Source organism: Hippoglossus hippoglossus, chromosome 5, assembly GCF_009819705.1.
Source record: "Hippoglossus hippoglossus isolate fHipHip1 chromosome 5, fHipHip1.pri, whole genome shotgun sequence".
NCBI classification, from domain to species: domain Eukaryota; kingdom Metazoa; phylum Chordata; class Actinopteri; order Pleuronectiformes; family Pleuronectidae; genus Hippoglossus; species Hippoglossus hippoglossus.
The window spans coordinates 23,168,051-23,184,035 of record NC_047155.1 but is presented as its reverse complement, the minus strand read 5'-3'; the positions used below and the strand labels follow the sequence as shown (position 1 = coordinate 23,184,035).

Here is a 15,985-nt window from a genome sequence, read left to right as displayed (position 1 = left end):
AAGAATTTAATCTAAATTCATAGGATTACAAATAACTGCAGACAGATGTATATCCTTAGGACTTTGCATTGATTTCTATTAATTGTGGACAGCCTAATCAAAACCTTATTCGTAACTTTAACCATGACCAATTCATGCCTAACACTAACCTTAACCTATCCACAATTCTCATGTTACCTCTAACCTTAACCAGGACGTCAGAAATGACATTATTGTGACCAGGAGTTGGTCCCCATGAGGTCCAAAAGTCCTGACAAGGTCAGTGTTTGTGCGGAAAAAGGTCCTAAGGAGATCAAAACAAGCACGCACGCACACACACACCTGTAGGTGACTTTAAGAGAAGCGGGTGGTGTGAGTCTGTTGCTGCTGGTGGGTTTGGCTGTGACTCCCATACCACTGAACTCCTCATTGTCCTCATCATTCTCAGCTCCGGTCCTCCTGTCTCTGGCCCAGCTGCCGTTACTGGATCCCAGCGGTCGGTAGCCGTCCTCCAGGTCCACAGCGTACAGGTCTCCATCCAGCTCAAATGATACGGAACGAGCCCAGCGCTTCTTAGAGACAGCCTTACCGGATTTCATCTCTGAATAAGACGAGACAGAAGAATCTGAATGAGACGGAAAAAGAGGGTTGTGTTTTTGATACTGCAGATCAGGATCTGTGATGACAGGTGAAGACCAGCATGTGCCAAAGAATATTGATATAATTGATTTCTCTCAAGGCCCTATTAGTGAAGGCCACCACTTGATGGCAGCACAGACACACACTCCTCGTCTCATGAATACTTCAAAAGCTGACTATTTTAGCTTGAGATTAATGTCCCTGTTTGGCAAGCCTTTGTAGACTCCTGCAAGGACATTTCAAAGGAAATCTTTCTGCACAAAATCACATCTATTAATAACCAGCAGAACAATGGTGCATGCGAGTGACAAGAGGAACTTACTCTTCTTGGTGAGCAGCCTCTTCCTCTTCAGGATTGATGTTTTGACGCCCACGTCACCACAGTTGCAGCTGTCTGCGTTGGGTGTGAGGGACAGCTGGGAGGCATCGCTGGCCATCAGAGCCTGCATACGTGGGGCAAAGAGACTCGCCATGCCCTTGCACTTATACAGCCTCAGCTTGCCAGACGGGTCCTCCACACACTGCCATTTCTAAAACAACACAGAGGAAAATATGATGGTAATCCACAAAAAGCTTTTGATTAAAAGGGAACTTTATACCATTATCATCAAGGAAACGTAGATCTGTAGAACTTAAGTGAAGTAAATATTCCAGATCAATATTCTTATAGGATCAATCTTGCTATTCATATTTCTAACAAATCAGGGTTCTATATACTGTACATATATTCAAAAACACGGAAAACAAGGATTAAAAAAGAGACTTTGGTGTTAATAGAACTCTGAGAGCACAAATTATCACTCTGCACAAGCTGCATTCCATGTTGTTCCCCTCAAACTTAATTAAATCACTCTTTTTTGGCTCCTGCAGGTCAGATACCTGTCCTGGCTGCTGGCAGGACGTCTGGTACTCTGCTTTCTGGCACAAGTCCTTCACACGCTGGTATTTCGGCAGGAAATTCTCCTCCTGGGCCATTTCCTTCCCATCAGCCCTCTTGTGTGGAGGCTTCCTGAAAGGACAGGAAAACATGAGACGTTTCCTTGACCCAAGCAAAGGCAAAGAGTCTAGTGTCACCACAAGACAATGCCTGGAATGATGTCCCACAAAAGGTTAATCAATAAAACATACCCTCTCTCCACCAGGAAAGAGTCTCTCCAGGTTTTACCCTTCTTGCTCAACTGGAATCTGGAAAATGAGAGAGAGAAAAAAAATCCTGTCCAACCACTCAGTGATATTTGCACTGAATAAACCTGCAGTCCTTTTCTAAATGCCATCCTTGTACAGCACTGAAAAGGTGTTATACATTTATATTTGGATTGCAGATTTCATTATGTGCAAGTAAACACCAAGAACAGAGATTTTGTAAAACTTTGTGAAGTTCAGGTAAATTACTTCTTGGCACATAGCCTCAAATCTGCAGCATTTTAAATGTCATTCTTCAGGCGTCTGTTAAAGGCCAAGAGAGTGAGTAAAATAGCTGATGTGCATGTTCACCTATTGACTGGTTTGTCTGTGTCCAGCAGCTTGAGGATGGACTTGCCATCCATTTCTGCCGGAATATCAACACCAGCCATGTCCAGCATAGTCGGTGCCAAGTCAACATTCAACACTATATGAGGATTACTGCGGGGAAACAGGAGGACAGTGAACAGTGATCACATTTTTATTCATTTCACAGATATAAAGCCGCTTTCAGACATGAACTCTGGAAAATGGGTCCAGAAAATGTCAGGAAATTATCTGGAGTTTGTCTGAAGGCATTGAATACAGCATCTAGATATCAGAGGAGTCACTCACATGGCACCATGCTCCACATTAGGTCCTCGTACATAGAAGGGAACACGGATATCAAACTCATAAGGCATCGACTTGCCCTTGACCAGACCAAACTGGCCGATATGGTAGCCGTGATCTGAGGTGTAAATGAGGTAGGTGTTGTCCAACTCCCCCGTCTCCACCAGCATGTTATACACCTACAGAAGATACGACTCATCAAACACTTACAGAGTGGAAAAAGTTTTACTACATGTTTGATAGCTCAAGTCTCCTGTGCCAGTTTCAAGGAAAATGGGATTGAACAATTTACCAAGTGTGTCAGTGAATACATTACAGTCACAGTCAGAACAAGCACAGATCTCCCAGGACTTGAGGGTGTCAGACAGTGTGAGTTTGTCTGGTGTGTTTAAGCGTGTGTGTGTGCTTCTGCCTTTAAGCATATGTCTATCTGGCTGCTAGTCCGTCCTACCTTCTCCACACTGTCGTCCACAGAGAGCAGGGTCTGCATCCTCCTGCGCTGCAGCATGTTCGTGAACTGCATGTGCACCGGCTTCATGGCCCCTGTGTAGCGCAGGATCCAGTGCTTGTCTAGGTTAGGAGCATGGTTGTAGCTTGGGGTTCTGAAGGTGGTAGATGGAAACATTACATTTTTGTTGCTTCTTTCACATACTAAAAAAAGGATATCAAAGCACAGTATGTCCTTGTATCTCACCATACATTTGTACTCAGTTGTTTTTTCCATCTCTGTATGTGTAGTTTCTATATTCTAATGCTGTAAATTGGATTATAGGAAATGTACCAATGTGTGCTGAGTAACAGCAGGCTTATCTGCCAGCTCTTATCCTTTCTTTCCAAAGTAGCCAGAAAACTGTTTATACAGTGCTAAACTGGAAGTTACATAAATCATGTAAAATGCAAAGCACTGCAATCGATAGGTCTGAACACAGTTCGATCAATATTTAACTCAGAGTCATGTGGAACTTTAATTATTTGAGAATAAACACTGCTAAATAGCTAATGAGATCTGTGAAGGAAACATATTTAACACTTAAAGTGAATCGATTTGACTTTTAAGAAATGCTAATGCCTCGCGCAGCCTGGTCCACAGTGGCAGCTCTAATGTAGTGTGAAGAAGCGTCTGCAAGGTGCCAAGGTGAGAAGAAGCTTAATCACCCGAGGAGTGCCGGACTTTTACTGCCTCTCTCTCTCTCTTTCTTCATGTGGATGATAACGGCAGAGGGAGATGGAGTGAGAAAAATAGCTAGTGCAGGCTTGCTCGGAAAACATCACCCGAGGGAGAGCAAATTTATGGAGAAAGAGCAATTAAAAGTTTGTACAAAGACACTGGGGCGGAATTTTCAGAATATTCTTTGTATAAAGCCTGTGTGGCACAGGTTAATGATGCTAGAGGGATTAGATGAGGCAGGGTGAGGGTGTGAGGGGGCTGGAGAGAGGGGGCAGAAACTGCAGTCTCATTACTGGCCTTGGATCTGTCTCTTGAGGCCAATAGCAGGTCTGCCATTAGCCAGCCGCACTATACAGCCAGTCACAAGCATGGATGGTCAGAAAGACAAAGGCTTGAATGTTTTATGTGTCTGTGTGTGTGTGTGTGTGCCCGTAATTCATTACCTATGCATTATCAATCATGCCTTTCCGATCACGGCTGACAAAATGGTACAAATTAGCAGAGCTCATTACAGCAGTAACACTAATGTGAACAACACATGAGCCAAATATACCGGAGTGAAACACTGTAAGAGGTGAGGCAGACAGCGGAGAGGGCTCAGCTGCCAACAGCGTACTGCAGGCAGGGGAAGATAAGATCGAGCTGAGATTATGGAATTTGTGTCATTCTGGGTCAAATGAAATGAAAGGGAGCGTGAATGGGAGGATGACTCATATGCCGGCAAATAGCTGTGAAAGCGAAAATGTAAAGATTCCACCTTTTGCTTGTCAGCTTTGTCCCACATTAACCAAATCGGTTTACATCAAGTAAGCAAATGCAATCCTAATCAAACTGTTCCCCCTTGTTTGTGTAGGTGAGATTATTATCATAGATATAAATATCTGAGGGCTCACAGCTTGGTAATATTATCAGTGTTCTGTTTGTTTTGGCCCCTCAAGGCAAATTTTCTCACATGTGCTGTGATGCGTTGGGGAATGCAGAGCTGTACTGCGGGGCGGAGTCCTCTGGGCCGTGGGGAGCAACATGGCTCAGCACCATCATGACAGGACGATGGGGGTACATCTTCTTGGACATACGGAAGTAGTTGACGCTGTCATTGGTAATGATGTCTGTCAGGTAGTCCTGCGGAGCAGAGAGACATTGTCCATCACACACTCAGTGAGTGACAGAGGAGAGTAAAAGAGCAGATGTTAAGCTCTTACTGTGCCGGGTCAGTGCCCATTACCGACTTTAAGATCCATTAAAGCTAGGGTTGATAATTCTGTATTTCAATCTGAATCTACATAACTCATTATTTTTCACAGTATGTCAGGTTAGTTATACTGAGGGAAAATTCAACCTTGTCTCCATTAAATCAAATCAAAATGTTTTAAAGTCTTGGTCATCACATCATGCCCATTTACCTAAAAATATGAGTTTGGAAAATATAAAAGTGATGCTATTATTTTCTCACCGTATTTAGCAATAACAACATATGGTTACAGTTAAAAGCAATGCTTAAAAACTAACCTAGAAATAATTCCTTTAAATTCAACTGCAGGGAATGTTTCTGTAAATTCAGGGAGGGGAATTAATACCACTAATACCTTTGAGTAGTTGCCGCTGTGTTTCTCTCGTGCTCCATTCCTGCATAGGGTGTAGTTGTAGAAGCGTGAATTCTTCACCAGTGCTACCCATTCCTTCCAGCCAGGGGGCACATAGGAGCCATTGTACTCATTCAGATACTTTCCAAAAAAGGCTGAGGGAGGAACAGGATTATGTTAATGTTGTCATCAAGCCCCAAAGAATCTGTGAAACTCTCAACTGAAATTACGTGTGCGATGCTACTTTCAGTCTTCACCTGTCCTGTAGCCAGTGTTGTTGAGGTGCACGGCAAAGGTGTGCGGCTCGTGGTGGGCCTGCCACGACGGCGAGGAGCAGTTCTCGTTGTTGGTATAGGTGTGGTGGTTGTGCACGTACTTCCCCGTCAGGATGGAGGAGCGGGACGGGCAGCACATGGGCGTGGTGGAGAAAGCGTTGGAGAAATGCGTGCCGCCCTTCTCCATGATGCTCCGAGTTTTGTTCATGGCCTGCATTGAGCCTGGGAGAGAAGAGTGGGAGAGAGAAGTGGGTGGGGGAGGTTGTACGAAGAGACAGGAGGGTGAGAGGCAATTCAGAGGCCATGAATTGAAAGGCAAGGGAGGCAGAGGGAAATAAAGCAGTTGGAGAGGGGAAAAAAGAGTGAGAGATCAAGGAAAACAGAGAGGGTAAACAGTGAAAAATATAAACATGGGGCATGAGGGGCTAAAACCAAAAACCATTATGGACATGGTGAGAGAAAAAGAAGGGGAAAAGAAAATGAGGGGATAAATCTTTTTGGTAAAGTGTAACCCACACAGTGCCTGTGTACCAAAAGCTTTTCAGGCTGATGGTGATTGTTTGGGGAAACAGATGCTTGACCATAAATTCCTGCTTTTCAATGGGAGTCTTCTCACTAGCGATCACAGGAGGACAAAGGATGTCACCGAGGCCATTATGCAGCCACTCCAGTCCAATACGCCGCTAAAGGACTTAAGCGGGTAGGGAGATGGCCAGGGTTTGGCAACCGGACAATGGAAGCCATAGGCCGCCCTCATTTTATGCCAGCAATGAAGGAGTTGGCAAATGAAGCACATGACTTTGAGTGGGCCAGTTGTTATGGTGCCAAGAGGCAGCATTAGACTGACTTTCCCTTGCTGATGCTGTTGGATACACATGGAGAGAATATCCATACCCATGGGACATCAACACAAAGCAAACAGAGAGAGACAGATGCACAAACACCCAGTCAACACACACACAGAGGAAGGATTAACGGAGGAAAATGTCTAACCCAGTTCAATGTCCTGATCATCAGTGAGGATCAGGATGATGTTGGGCCGGACGTTGCGAAAGTGGCGGTCCCTCTGCAGGCGAGACCTCTGGCGGTATCCAGACAGGTAGCCAGAGCCATGGACCACAGGAAGCACTTCCACCATGACAAAAAGGAAGACAAGAAGAAGAGGGAGCGGGGCCGAGAGAACCCGCCCTGCCATCTCGTTACCCTGCAGTCACCTCCTCAGTCCTCAGTTCTCTCAACCTGAGAGACGAAACAGAGACAGAGAGACTGTTAAAAATAAAATACACAGACACACACACACAAACATGGTAAAAAATAGCAGATGGAAGCCTTGCACAGCCATTACAGGGTGCTCTTCCTTACAAATGCACCCGTTTAGGCTGAGCTCAGCTCGTTAATCAATCATTAATGATGCATTAGAGTGGTGTCATTGGCTGGGTGTAATGATCTCTGGTGATGAGCACATGGCTGCCAGGCTGGGGCTAATGGGCCTGGGCCTAGGGCCAGCTCAAACCTCACCTCCCCATGAGAGGGTAAGGATGGATATGAGGGATGAGGGGAGTTGGTGTGCGGTGGGGTGCGGTGGGGTGCGGTGGGGTGGGAGGAGGGGTAGGGAGCAGAGGTGAAGGGGAAAGACAGAAGAAGAGAGGATGAGAGGAGGAAAATGAAGACAGGGGTCAATGAGCAGGGTGACAATGTAAAGAGAGAAAAGGAGAGGAAGAACATCGACTTCACAAGATCCAGAGTCGACACACAGTGTGGAACAGAAAAATGCTAAGTGCCAGTGAAAAATGAGAGCAGGAAAAATAACTGCAGCAATATCACCAAGGTCAATAAAAGAAAAGTGCCTCAAGATGTGCAAAAAAGTACAAATTCTGCTCTCTGTTAAAGTTTAACATGACAATTAGATTCAAATAAGTGTTAAATAGAGCTTTTTCTTAATTAATCTCTACATGCGGTTCGACAAAATTATACTGCAATCCTATTAGCTCTCTAATAACTCTTCCTCATTAACAGTATATCCCCTCAGAGTTTAACATGGAAACTGTTTTTCTTTGCTCCCCTGAAAATATGCAGCATTATCTACCTGTCTAAAACAATATCTATAATTAGTATGAAACTGCAAGAACATCCACTGCAGTCACAGAACAAAGCAGAGGTAAACAACCGTTTCTAGTTTAGATAGCTGCAGTTCAACCACGAGAAAAAACGTCTCATAAACAGAAGATTTAATTTGTAGAAATATGACAAACATCAGGAAGAATTTATTTTTGACATATGAACTTTTAAAAGAAAGGAAGTCCTGATTAAATAAACATATTTTTTCTAATAAACCCACGTTCTTTTCACTGAGCTTTAAGATGTCACACATTTATTTGAGAAATACTGAACACATGTGCCAATTTTATTATGACACATAATCACAGCAGCCACATGCCCTAGTGACCATAATCCATAAACATGGTTTACAGGAGGCAGTGAATACCCTGCCACCACTATCACACAAAGGTGGGGGTTTGGGTAGATGTGTGCGTGTTTGTGAGTCCACAAGGAGTACGTGGTCGGAGCAATCCTTGTGTGAAGATGAAGACAATAACAACTACACAACTGCAAGCTTTCTCTGCTGGGACAGCTCCTCCTTAACGACAACCTGACTGGAAAACAGTTCAATGAAACACGTCAACACAAATGCAACAATGCCCGGCTGCACGCACACAACACATTTAAAGAAAAGATAATTACAAGCACTACTATACTCACAGAGTCACAGCAGAGAAGTGTGAGCTGAATGTAGGATATTTCCTCTCTAACAGAAAGCTCCCTGTTCCTCTCTGGTCTACTCTGGTGTCCAGACTGTGCTCATTAATAAGGTCTTTCCTATCGCACCAGCACCCACACATGTCCTCCATCCTCCTCCATGGTCTTGCTTTGCTCAAAAGGCACAAATGGGCACTCTCAAATGCACACCACAAACATGTGAATATATGCGCACACACACACACACACACACACACACACACACACACACACACACACACACACACACACACACACACACACACACACACACACACACACACACACACACACACACACACACACACACACGGGTTTACTCTGGTTTCCTACTGCAGGGCATGTGGTTCTTCCCCGCAGGAGCACATGAGCTCTGACCCAGGGCGCTATGTGTTTTGAAGTCGTCCTTGCTCCTATCTCCTGCTCTCTTCCTGCCTGAATCCCTTCTTTCATATCCAGCATTGGATTAAAACAAAACAGAGACTGCAAAGAAATCCATGAACAACACACATGTAACCAGCATTGTCTATATTCATCAGTTATTACTCAGCCAGCTAAATGGATTCCAGGACATCTACAGTGAATAGAGAATATATTCAGTGTGTTCAGAGCTACACCTCTGCCACTAGCCTCTTTAAAGGGATAGTTCACCCAAAAACAAAAATGCCCTCTTTATCTACTCAGCACTATGTCGATGGAGGGGTGGGTGAAGTGTTTGAGTCCACAAAATACTTCTGGAGTTTCAGGGGTAAACAGCGTTGCAGCCAAATCCAATACAATTGAAGTAAATAGTGAGCGATTCTTCAAATGTAAAAAACCAAACCCAGAAAAAGCCTCAATACTGCTCCTGTGGTGTCATCTAAGTGTCCGTAAGCCCCCGGTATTCAAATATTCGAAATTGCCTACACCATGTTTTTGGCCTACCTCGGAGTTCTTGCTGATGTGCCCCTTGGGCGAGAGCATAGAGGCAGGAGCTTGTGCAGTGTGTGCACACAAACGTGAATGGGGCTCCGGAGGAGGATCACAGTGGACATTTAGGCTAAATCATGGTGTAAATGACCTCGTTTTCCAGTCGATTTTGAATGTGTGGAGGTATTTTATGTTTTTTTTCTGTTCTTTTTTGTTTTTGTTTGAATAAGTGGTGGGTGCAACACTGTTTACCCTTGAAACTCCTGTGTTTTGTGGACTCTTCACCCACCCCTCCATAGACATAGGGGTGAGTAGATAATGAGTGAATTTTCATTTTTGGGTGAACTATCCCTTTAAAGAGTGGTTTTATGTTGTGGAACATACTGCAATTCCCTTTGATGTTGTGTATCTGTTCAAAAAGCTGATGTGGAAAAAAACACATCATGGGATACCAAATTTAGTACAGATTTACCAGCTCAGTTATATACAGTGAACTATCAATAGCCAAGTATGTAAATGCTGTGTTATTGACATGCTACGACGGTGATTATTTCCTGACATTATTCCCATGAGGCCCTCCTCCTTCCCCCCCGGTAAACTGAGGACTAATTGGATTTTCAGGCTTTTATCAGCTCTAACTGACACATACAGTGCTTTCTTTTCAGTTCTCTCTTTCCCCCTCTCTTTTATCCACCGGTATTGTTTATCTCTCTGGGTGGCAGATGCTACATGAAACCACAAAGACAACGCAGAGGAAACCAGAACGTCGAAAACAGACAGAGCGTCTTTTAGGAACCTTGAAGATGTGAGGAAAAACAGAGATGGACAACCGTATAGGGAAACTTAAAACGAGCTGTTATCAGTCTCCAATAACATGACCAGTGTGGTGGTTAGTACACATCCATAATGCAAGAGCAAGCTGTTGTTTCTGTAAACTACTCTGATGATTTAGAGCTTGTTTTCCTGAAACAGCTCTGGCCAAATCAGCTTTTTACACTATGAGTGAACGGCGAAACGACAATGCTGATTCAGCCGGATGAGATGGAATGAAAGAGGAGGGGTTTTTTTGCCATTTAGACAGAAACACAAGACATGGGTAAATATGACTCTCAGCAAAACTCATTAAAGATTGGGGGCTTTGAGAGGAAGGGCTGGGGGAGTAAGCTTGCAGAATATGAGATCATAGGGAATGGACTTCTAAAAAATGTTTGAGGGCCAAGGATCATCTGAGGTTATACTAATGCCAAGTGATGCCTGGAAGTCAGAACAGAGGAGGAAAGTTTTGCACTTCAGTCATTTGCTTGTAAAGACGCTGTAAGAGACAGCAGCACAGCATTGCCAAATAAAAACTTAATGACGCCCATCATTTATTGATAAGACTGAATTATAAATGCTGTGACAACCGAGCTAGCCATGTCACAGCATGGGCATGATGGTAAGAAGGTGGCACGAGTGGAGGGATGAAAACATACACCAGATCTACAGACAGGTATATGACACTGACCAACAACACACATCTGTGCTATAGTGGTTCAAGTGAGGCAGTGAGGAAGCTAAGAGAGTGCTTTATAAATCTTCCAAAGACTTCTCCAAAGTGTTAATGTACTCCATCCCCCCCCCCCCATAAATAAAACACCTTGGGCTTTGAAACAGGAATAAAGTCTGATTCATACAATCTACAGCCCACTGAGAAGGATGGAACCACAGACAGAATATGAGAAAACCTCAGAAAGAAGTAGACATTTATTACATATTGAAAGAGGACGAGTCATGGAGTACACTTGCAATTTAATCAGCGGCATCTCATAATGCCTATAAAATATGGAGGCAAAAGCCCACAAACTTGAAGCCAAACTCCTGGTTTCTCGATCACAAATGTTCTGACACAGAGATAGAGAGATGGAGAGAAAAAGACGGAGAGAGTGTGAGAAAAGGAAAGAACCTCTAGGCATACAGTCAGGAGGGAACAAAGCTCGAGCACTTCCATTGCAGATGGATTTTTTCCCAAACGAGAAGACGAGATTCACAGACCAAGGCTTTCTGTATAAAATAGAACAGAATAAAACCGAATACGGGAGCTGGGAACATCCAAATCTCCTCTTTTCGTGCTGGAAAACATAAAGGAAGTGGCCAGGAAAGTTTATATAGACACATCCAGTTCTGAATGTGGCCTGATGCAACAGTATCAAGCCGATGCCTTTGGTCATAATCGAGGCTGGCAGGGCTTTGCTAATGTGTGACTTTGTTCCCACTGGCCTGCCTCGCTTTGAACAGAATGTGCAAAATCTCCAAGGACCCTTGAATTTACCAACAAAAGTTGGTATTCAGATGCAAATTCTGCAACGGCACGCATCTATGTGAGAGTAACTTTTTCTCAGAGCAGTATATGTGTGTGTCAGTGCAAGGAGGAGTTCTCAATACAGTATGGAATGCTTTTTTCATGATAATAAGAAGCCATGGTTTGCTGCCATCCTTCATCTATCTTTCTCTGCTTGTAAATCTGTGCCACCAGCACCTGGAAAACACGGCAGCAAAATCATTACTTTCAATCGGGCTCGTCAATCTCACACCTACATGACAAAATACTGTACGTTATTCAATGACCTGAAACACTATAACACTTGGTTAGAGGAATACTTACACAGTAACTACTTAACTGTTAATAAGTGTCTCTTAATACACTTTATGAGTGTATTATGAGACACTTATTAACCCTAACCCTAACCCTAACCCTAACCATAGAGTATCCAGTTCAGGATGTTGCTGTCGGAGTTGCCTGCCGGTCAACAAATTAAATCTCAGCTGCATCAGACTTGTATAAATGGTGTTTGGAAATTGGACTGTGGCATATTCTTCCTGCATCACGGGGAGGGGAGGTGTAACAAGACGTTATCAACGTTATTCATATTATATTGTTTTTGATAATGTTCGTTCACCTGGTTTACTTAATTTATATTGGTCAATGCTATGCTAATATGTTTCATAGTCATGTAGTGTGTCTGATCAGCCACTTGTGTTAGGTTTTTATCATTGTTACATTGTAAACACTTATAGTTCTATCTCATCATCGGTCTAAGAAAAACTGTTGTTGTGTATTGTATATTTCTCCTGGATCCACAGCACACACACATATCCAGTGTACATTAATGGTCACATTAAGGTTTGTTAGTATGGATTGAGATTATTACTGGTATGGAGGTAAAGTACTTGTGTGAGATCATTTTAGATATAAAACAGTGTTTTAAAACTAAAACTATTTTCTTCCACAGTATGGATGTAGCCTCAGTTTGTTAGTGCGGCTCAGTTGTGCGAGTTCTGTTTTGTCGACCTCTTTAAGGCGCCTAGAGTTTGTTTTTTAATAGAAATAAAAATGTCTTTCCAAGTCACTTCCTGTCTCTCCCTGGTCTATTAGCTCGGTCTCTGACACATTTTTGTGTAAACATGATGGAATTAATTGTTTCTACAAGTGAGCAGTGCCATAATTTCTCTGGAGAGTACAGTCTCTTTATGACAGCAGTGTTAAGCATCCTGGTTGTCCAGCAGCCATCCCATATGATCTGTTCTACCATTGACCTCTAAACTATCAGCTTATCAGTCATTCATGTTGACTTGACGAAATCTAAAACAATGGCAGCACAGTCCGCCCAAACTCTCTGTGCCCTGACTGATAACCCTGAAGTCACATTCAATGATTCTCCAACTGCCCTTTGTTTTAAAATTCTTTTCACACATGTTACTTCCTATTCACCAACTTTAATAGTTGTGAATGACAAGAGATAAAGCGTGGGCTGGTCCCATTTAGCGGGAAGATTTAATTTAGATTTCCCTCAGGTTCTGATATGCTTGGCACTCGGCAGACATTCTGAGACGACAGTCAGAACCTGTACAGCAATTTTCAGTTTGAATACGCAGACACAAATGAGCAGTGGTTGGACTTTAAAAGTGACAAAATGAGATTTCTGCTGCTGCGAAGAAACTCAAGTGTGAAATATTTCTTTCTGCAGTTAAACTATTTGCCTCGACATTTCTTTTCTTGTTTATACACTATATTCATCCCTAACCTTTAATACTGTGTGGAATGTTCTGCCCAGACAGTGAAATATCAATGAGTGTAATTTTAGCACTTAACACATCATTAATCCTGCAGTGAATCTGTTGCCCTGAGAAAAGGAGTGAAGCTGTGATGTGTTCTGGCTGGAGAACTGGAAGGAACACGCACACATGCGCGCACACGCACGCACTACAACTTACATATACATTTGCCTGCATATTTTTCCCCAACAATGAAAGAATTCATTTTCCTGGTCATACCCTTTTTAATGATTTCATGATTTGGCCAAGACACCTAAGTTTCCAGCAGTGCTACAGAATATGACATTTTAGCCAGGTCCATACAGAAATGGTTTTCTCATCTCATCTTATACTATCTAAATCCTTTGGGATGAGCTGGAGCAGCGACTGTGAACCAGGCTTTATCACCCACCATCAGTATCCGACCTCACTTATGTGGTTGTGACTGAATGAGGTCAAATCTTTGAGGCAAAGGATCCCAAAAAATTGTGAGCAACCTCCCCAGAATAGTGGAACTTGTTTTAGCAGCTCACTAATAATAATTGTTTTTGAAAAAATAAGATTCAACAATCAAATGTATGTGTCATGTTTGGGTGTCCGCATATTTCTGATGATGTCATTTTCCCCGTAAGATTTATGGTGCAAATAATATTCATGCAGTAGTGAGTAAGTTAAGTGGGGTAATAAACAAACAAACTGATGAATTATAAATGCAGACACATACTCTGAGAAACTGTCCTCAGAAGTCATCTTCTGGTAATCTCGCCATCGTCTGGAAGACGTCAGCACTGAGTTAGAGCTTTCTCCACATCCAGACACAAAATCATCTCCATCTCTGCAACTCCAAAATCCACAGGGCCCATTATCTCTTAAATGGTTTCCACGCAAGAAGAGGGAGTGATGGGATGTCGGGCAAATAGTTTGGTGAAGGAAATAATACGGGGGTGAGGAAGAGGGAGAGAGTGAGAGTGAGAGGCAGAGAGAGGTAGGAAAATAAAGAGACTGTATGATGGTGTCAGTTCAGACAAAAGGCCCAGTCATGATGTGTTTTCACTGGAGAACAAAGAGCTTTGACAGACTCCCTCGTTTCTCTCTGTTGACTAAAAATGTACACCATACTCACACACACACACACACGCGCACACACAGACAGAGCAGCAGACAGACACAAACACACCCACACTCGGCGTATCAGACCTAAAATTTCAGTCTCCAGCGAGGGGACGAAAAGCAGAGAACAACAGTTGGACTAATTATGTCTGTATCTGAAGCAGATGAGCAGCATCGTATTGTTGTGTTGTTCTCAAATTATTTGGCCCTGGCAGCATTAGAAGGGCATCCCACAGCTACTGTCTGCCTTTTTGTCTCCTCCAGGTTTAACAAACTACCTCAGTGAAGATATTCCTCATAATGAGCTTGGATTGCAGTCACGACACATATAACAACATCAAAACCTGCAGCAGCGAGAGGATGTTTTGGTGAATTCAGTTGTCATTCACACACGTCCACCTCCCTCTCTGTTGCCAGCAGCAACCGGGCAGCATGTGGGGCTAGCGTGGAGGTCTGCAGTTTTTTTTTGAGCGGGCTCCTGTCAGGGTCCACGGCAGGGTCATGGCATTTACCCCTCCTCCACTGCACCCCTGCAGTACGCTCCATGAGACCCCAAAGAGAACACAGAGGTGTTAGAGAAAATACAAACAGAGCTCTGATTGTCCCTGCCTCGGGTTCAACCCCCCCCCCCCCCCCCACAGCCCCACCTCCAGGGGTTTAAGACTGAGAGAATGAGCAACTGTCAATGGTGTTTTGTAAATACGTGGCTGTTTTCACTTTAGATGGGTTTATTCAGACGCCTGAGGGAAATGTGCCTGCTTTGCAGTCCGCAAGCGTCCTTGCCTTTTCCTGTCCTATTTGTATGGGAAAGCCATTTGTGGTTCATCTGAAAGAGCGACGCAATCGCCAGCTCCTTTGAGACAGGGGTTGACAGCAGAAACAAGTGAGCAAGCTGGTGGACATGGCAGCCCGCTGAGTGATGGCTGTTTCTTATTGGCACTTATTGACCAGAGGAAAAAGCCCCCCTACAGTGTGTCACATCTCAGCTAAATGGATTACAGACAAATCAGCTGGGGACCATTGTTCCACAGACCTAACTACCTCACTGAGACCTCAGTGCAGCCAAGTGACTTCCGTATGACATTGCATAACTGCTGCACCAATGAGAGATCAGGCATCAGTCAAAATATGATCTGCAAGGACTCCATAATACTAAAAAAGCTTGATGAAAGGAACATTACTGGGATGGACAATGTGAAATTTATCTTCTCAATAATAATAATAATCATCCTACAACAACAAAAATGTTGTCTGCCTCTGGTTTATAAACTGCACGTGTTGATAAAATTAGACCACATTCCTCATATTGAAGATTTGAAGCCATCATTTGTTGAGTTTTAATTACATGCCATTTTTCTCCCATCATCCAATTGGCACCTGCAGTGGGGACCGCTCCTAATGGCCCTGACGTAATGATGATTGCAGACAATAACAGTTTCAACTTTAGGTAAACAACTGCCGTCTGTGTGCTGAATAAATTACAGAGAAATCCATATTCTGTCTGAAAGTTTTAGTTCAGCCGCTGCAGATGTGCTCACTTCGCCTGATGAATAATGACGACTGAAAGAGGCCCTATACAGCAGCGGAATGTTTCACCATGTGGAGCGGGGGGCCATCTTATCTGGTGTTGAGCACACCCTTGGGGGTTGGAGAGGTGACGA

General features: G+C 43.5%; 1 protein-coding gene across 9 annotated transcripts in view; it reads right to left on the bottom strand.

Annotated features, from left to right (window-relative positions):
* The window catches only part of sulf2a (sulfatase 2a), a 48,313-nt gene that overhangs the window by 3,714 nt on the left and 28,614 nt on the right, over window positions 1-15,985 (bottom strand). For 6 of the 9 annotated variants that reach the window (XM_034585522.1, XM_034585519.1, XM_034585521.1 and 3 more), the window contains 11 exons: window positions 6,432-6,677; window positions 5,421-5,660; window positions 5,167-5,318; window positions 4,533-4,702; window positions 2,864-3,014; window positions 2,416-2,591; window positions 2,113-2,241; window positions 1,747-1,803; window positions 1,498-1,627; window positions 941-1,148; window positions 322-604 (listed from right to left, as the gene is read on the bottom strand). In XM_034585522.1, coding sequence (XP_034441413.1) covers window positions 322-604; window positions 941-1,148; window positions 1,498-1,627; window positions 1,747-1,803; window positions 2,113-2,241; window positions 2,416-2,591; window positions 2,864-3,014; window positions 4,533-4,702; window positions 5,167-5,318; window positions 5,421-5,660; window positions 6,432-6,633 — 1,898 coding nt within the window. In that variant the 5' untranslated portion in view covers window positions 6,634-6,677. Of the gene's footprint in view, window positions 1-321; window positions 605-940; window positions 1,149-1,497; window positions 1,628-1,746; window positions 1,804-2,112; window positions 2,242-2,415; window positions 2,592-2,863; window positions 3,015-4,532; window positions 4,703-5,166; window positions 5,319-5,420; window positions 5,661-6,431; window positions 6,678-15,624; window positions 15,729-15,985 lie in introns of all 9 variants that reach the window. The other 3 variants (XM_034585524.1, XM_034585520.1, XM_034585525.1) reach the window with 2 other exon arrangements.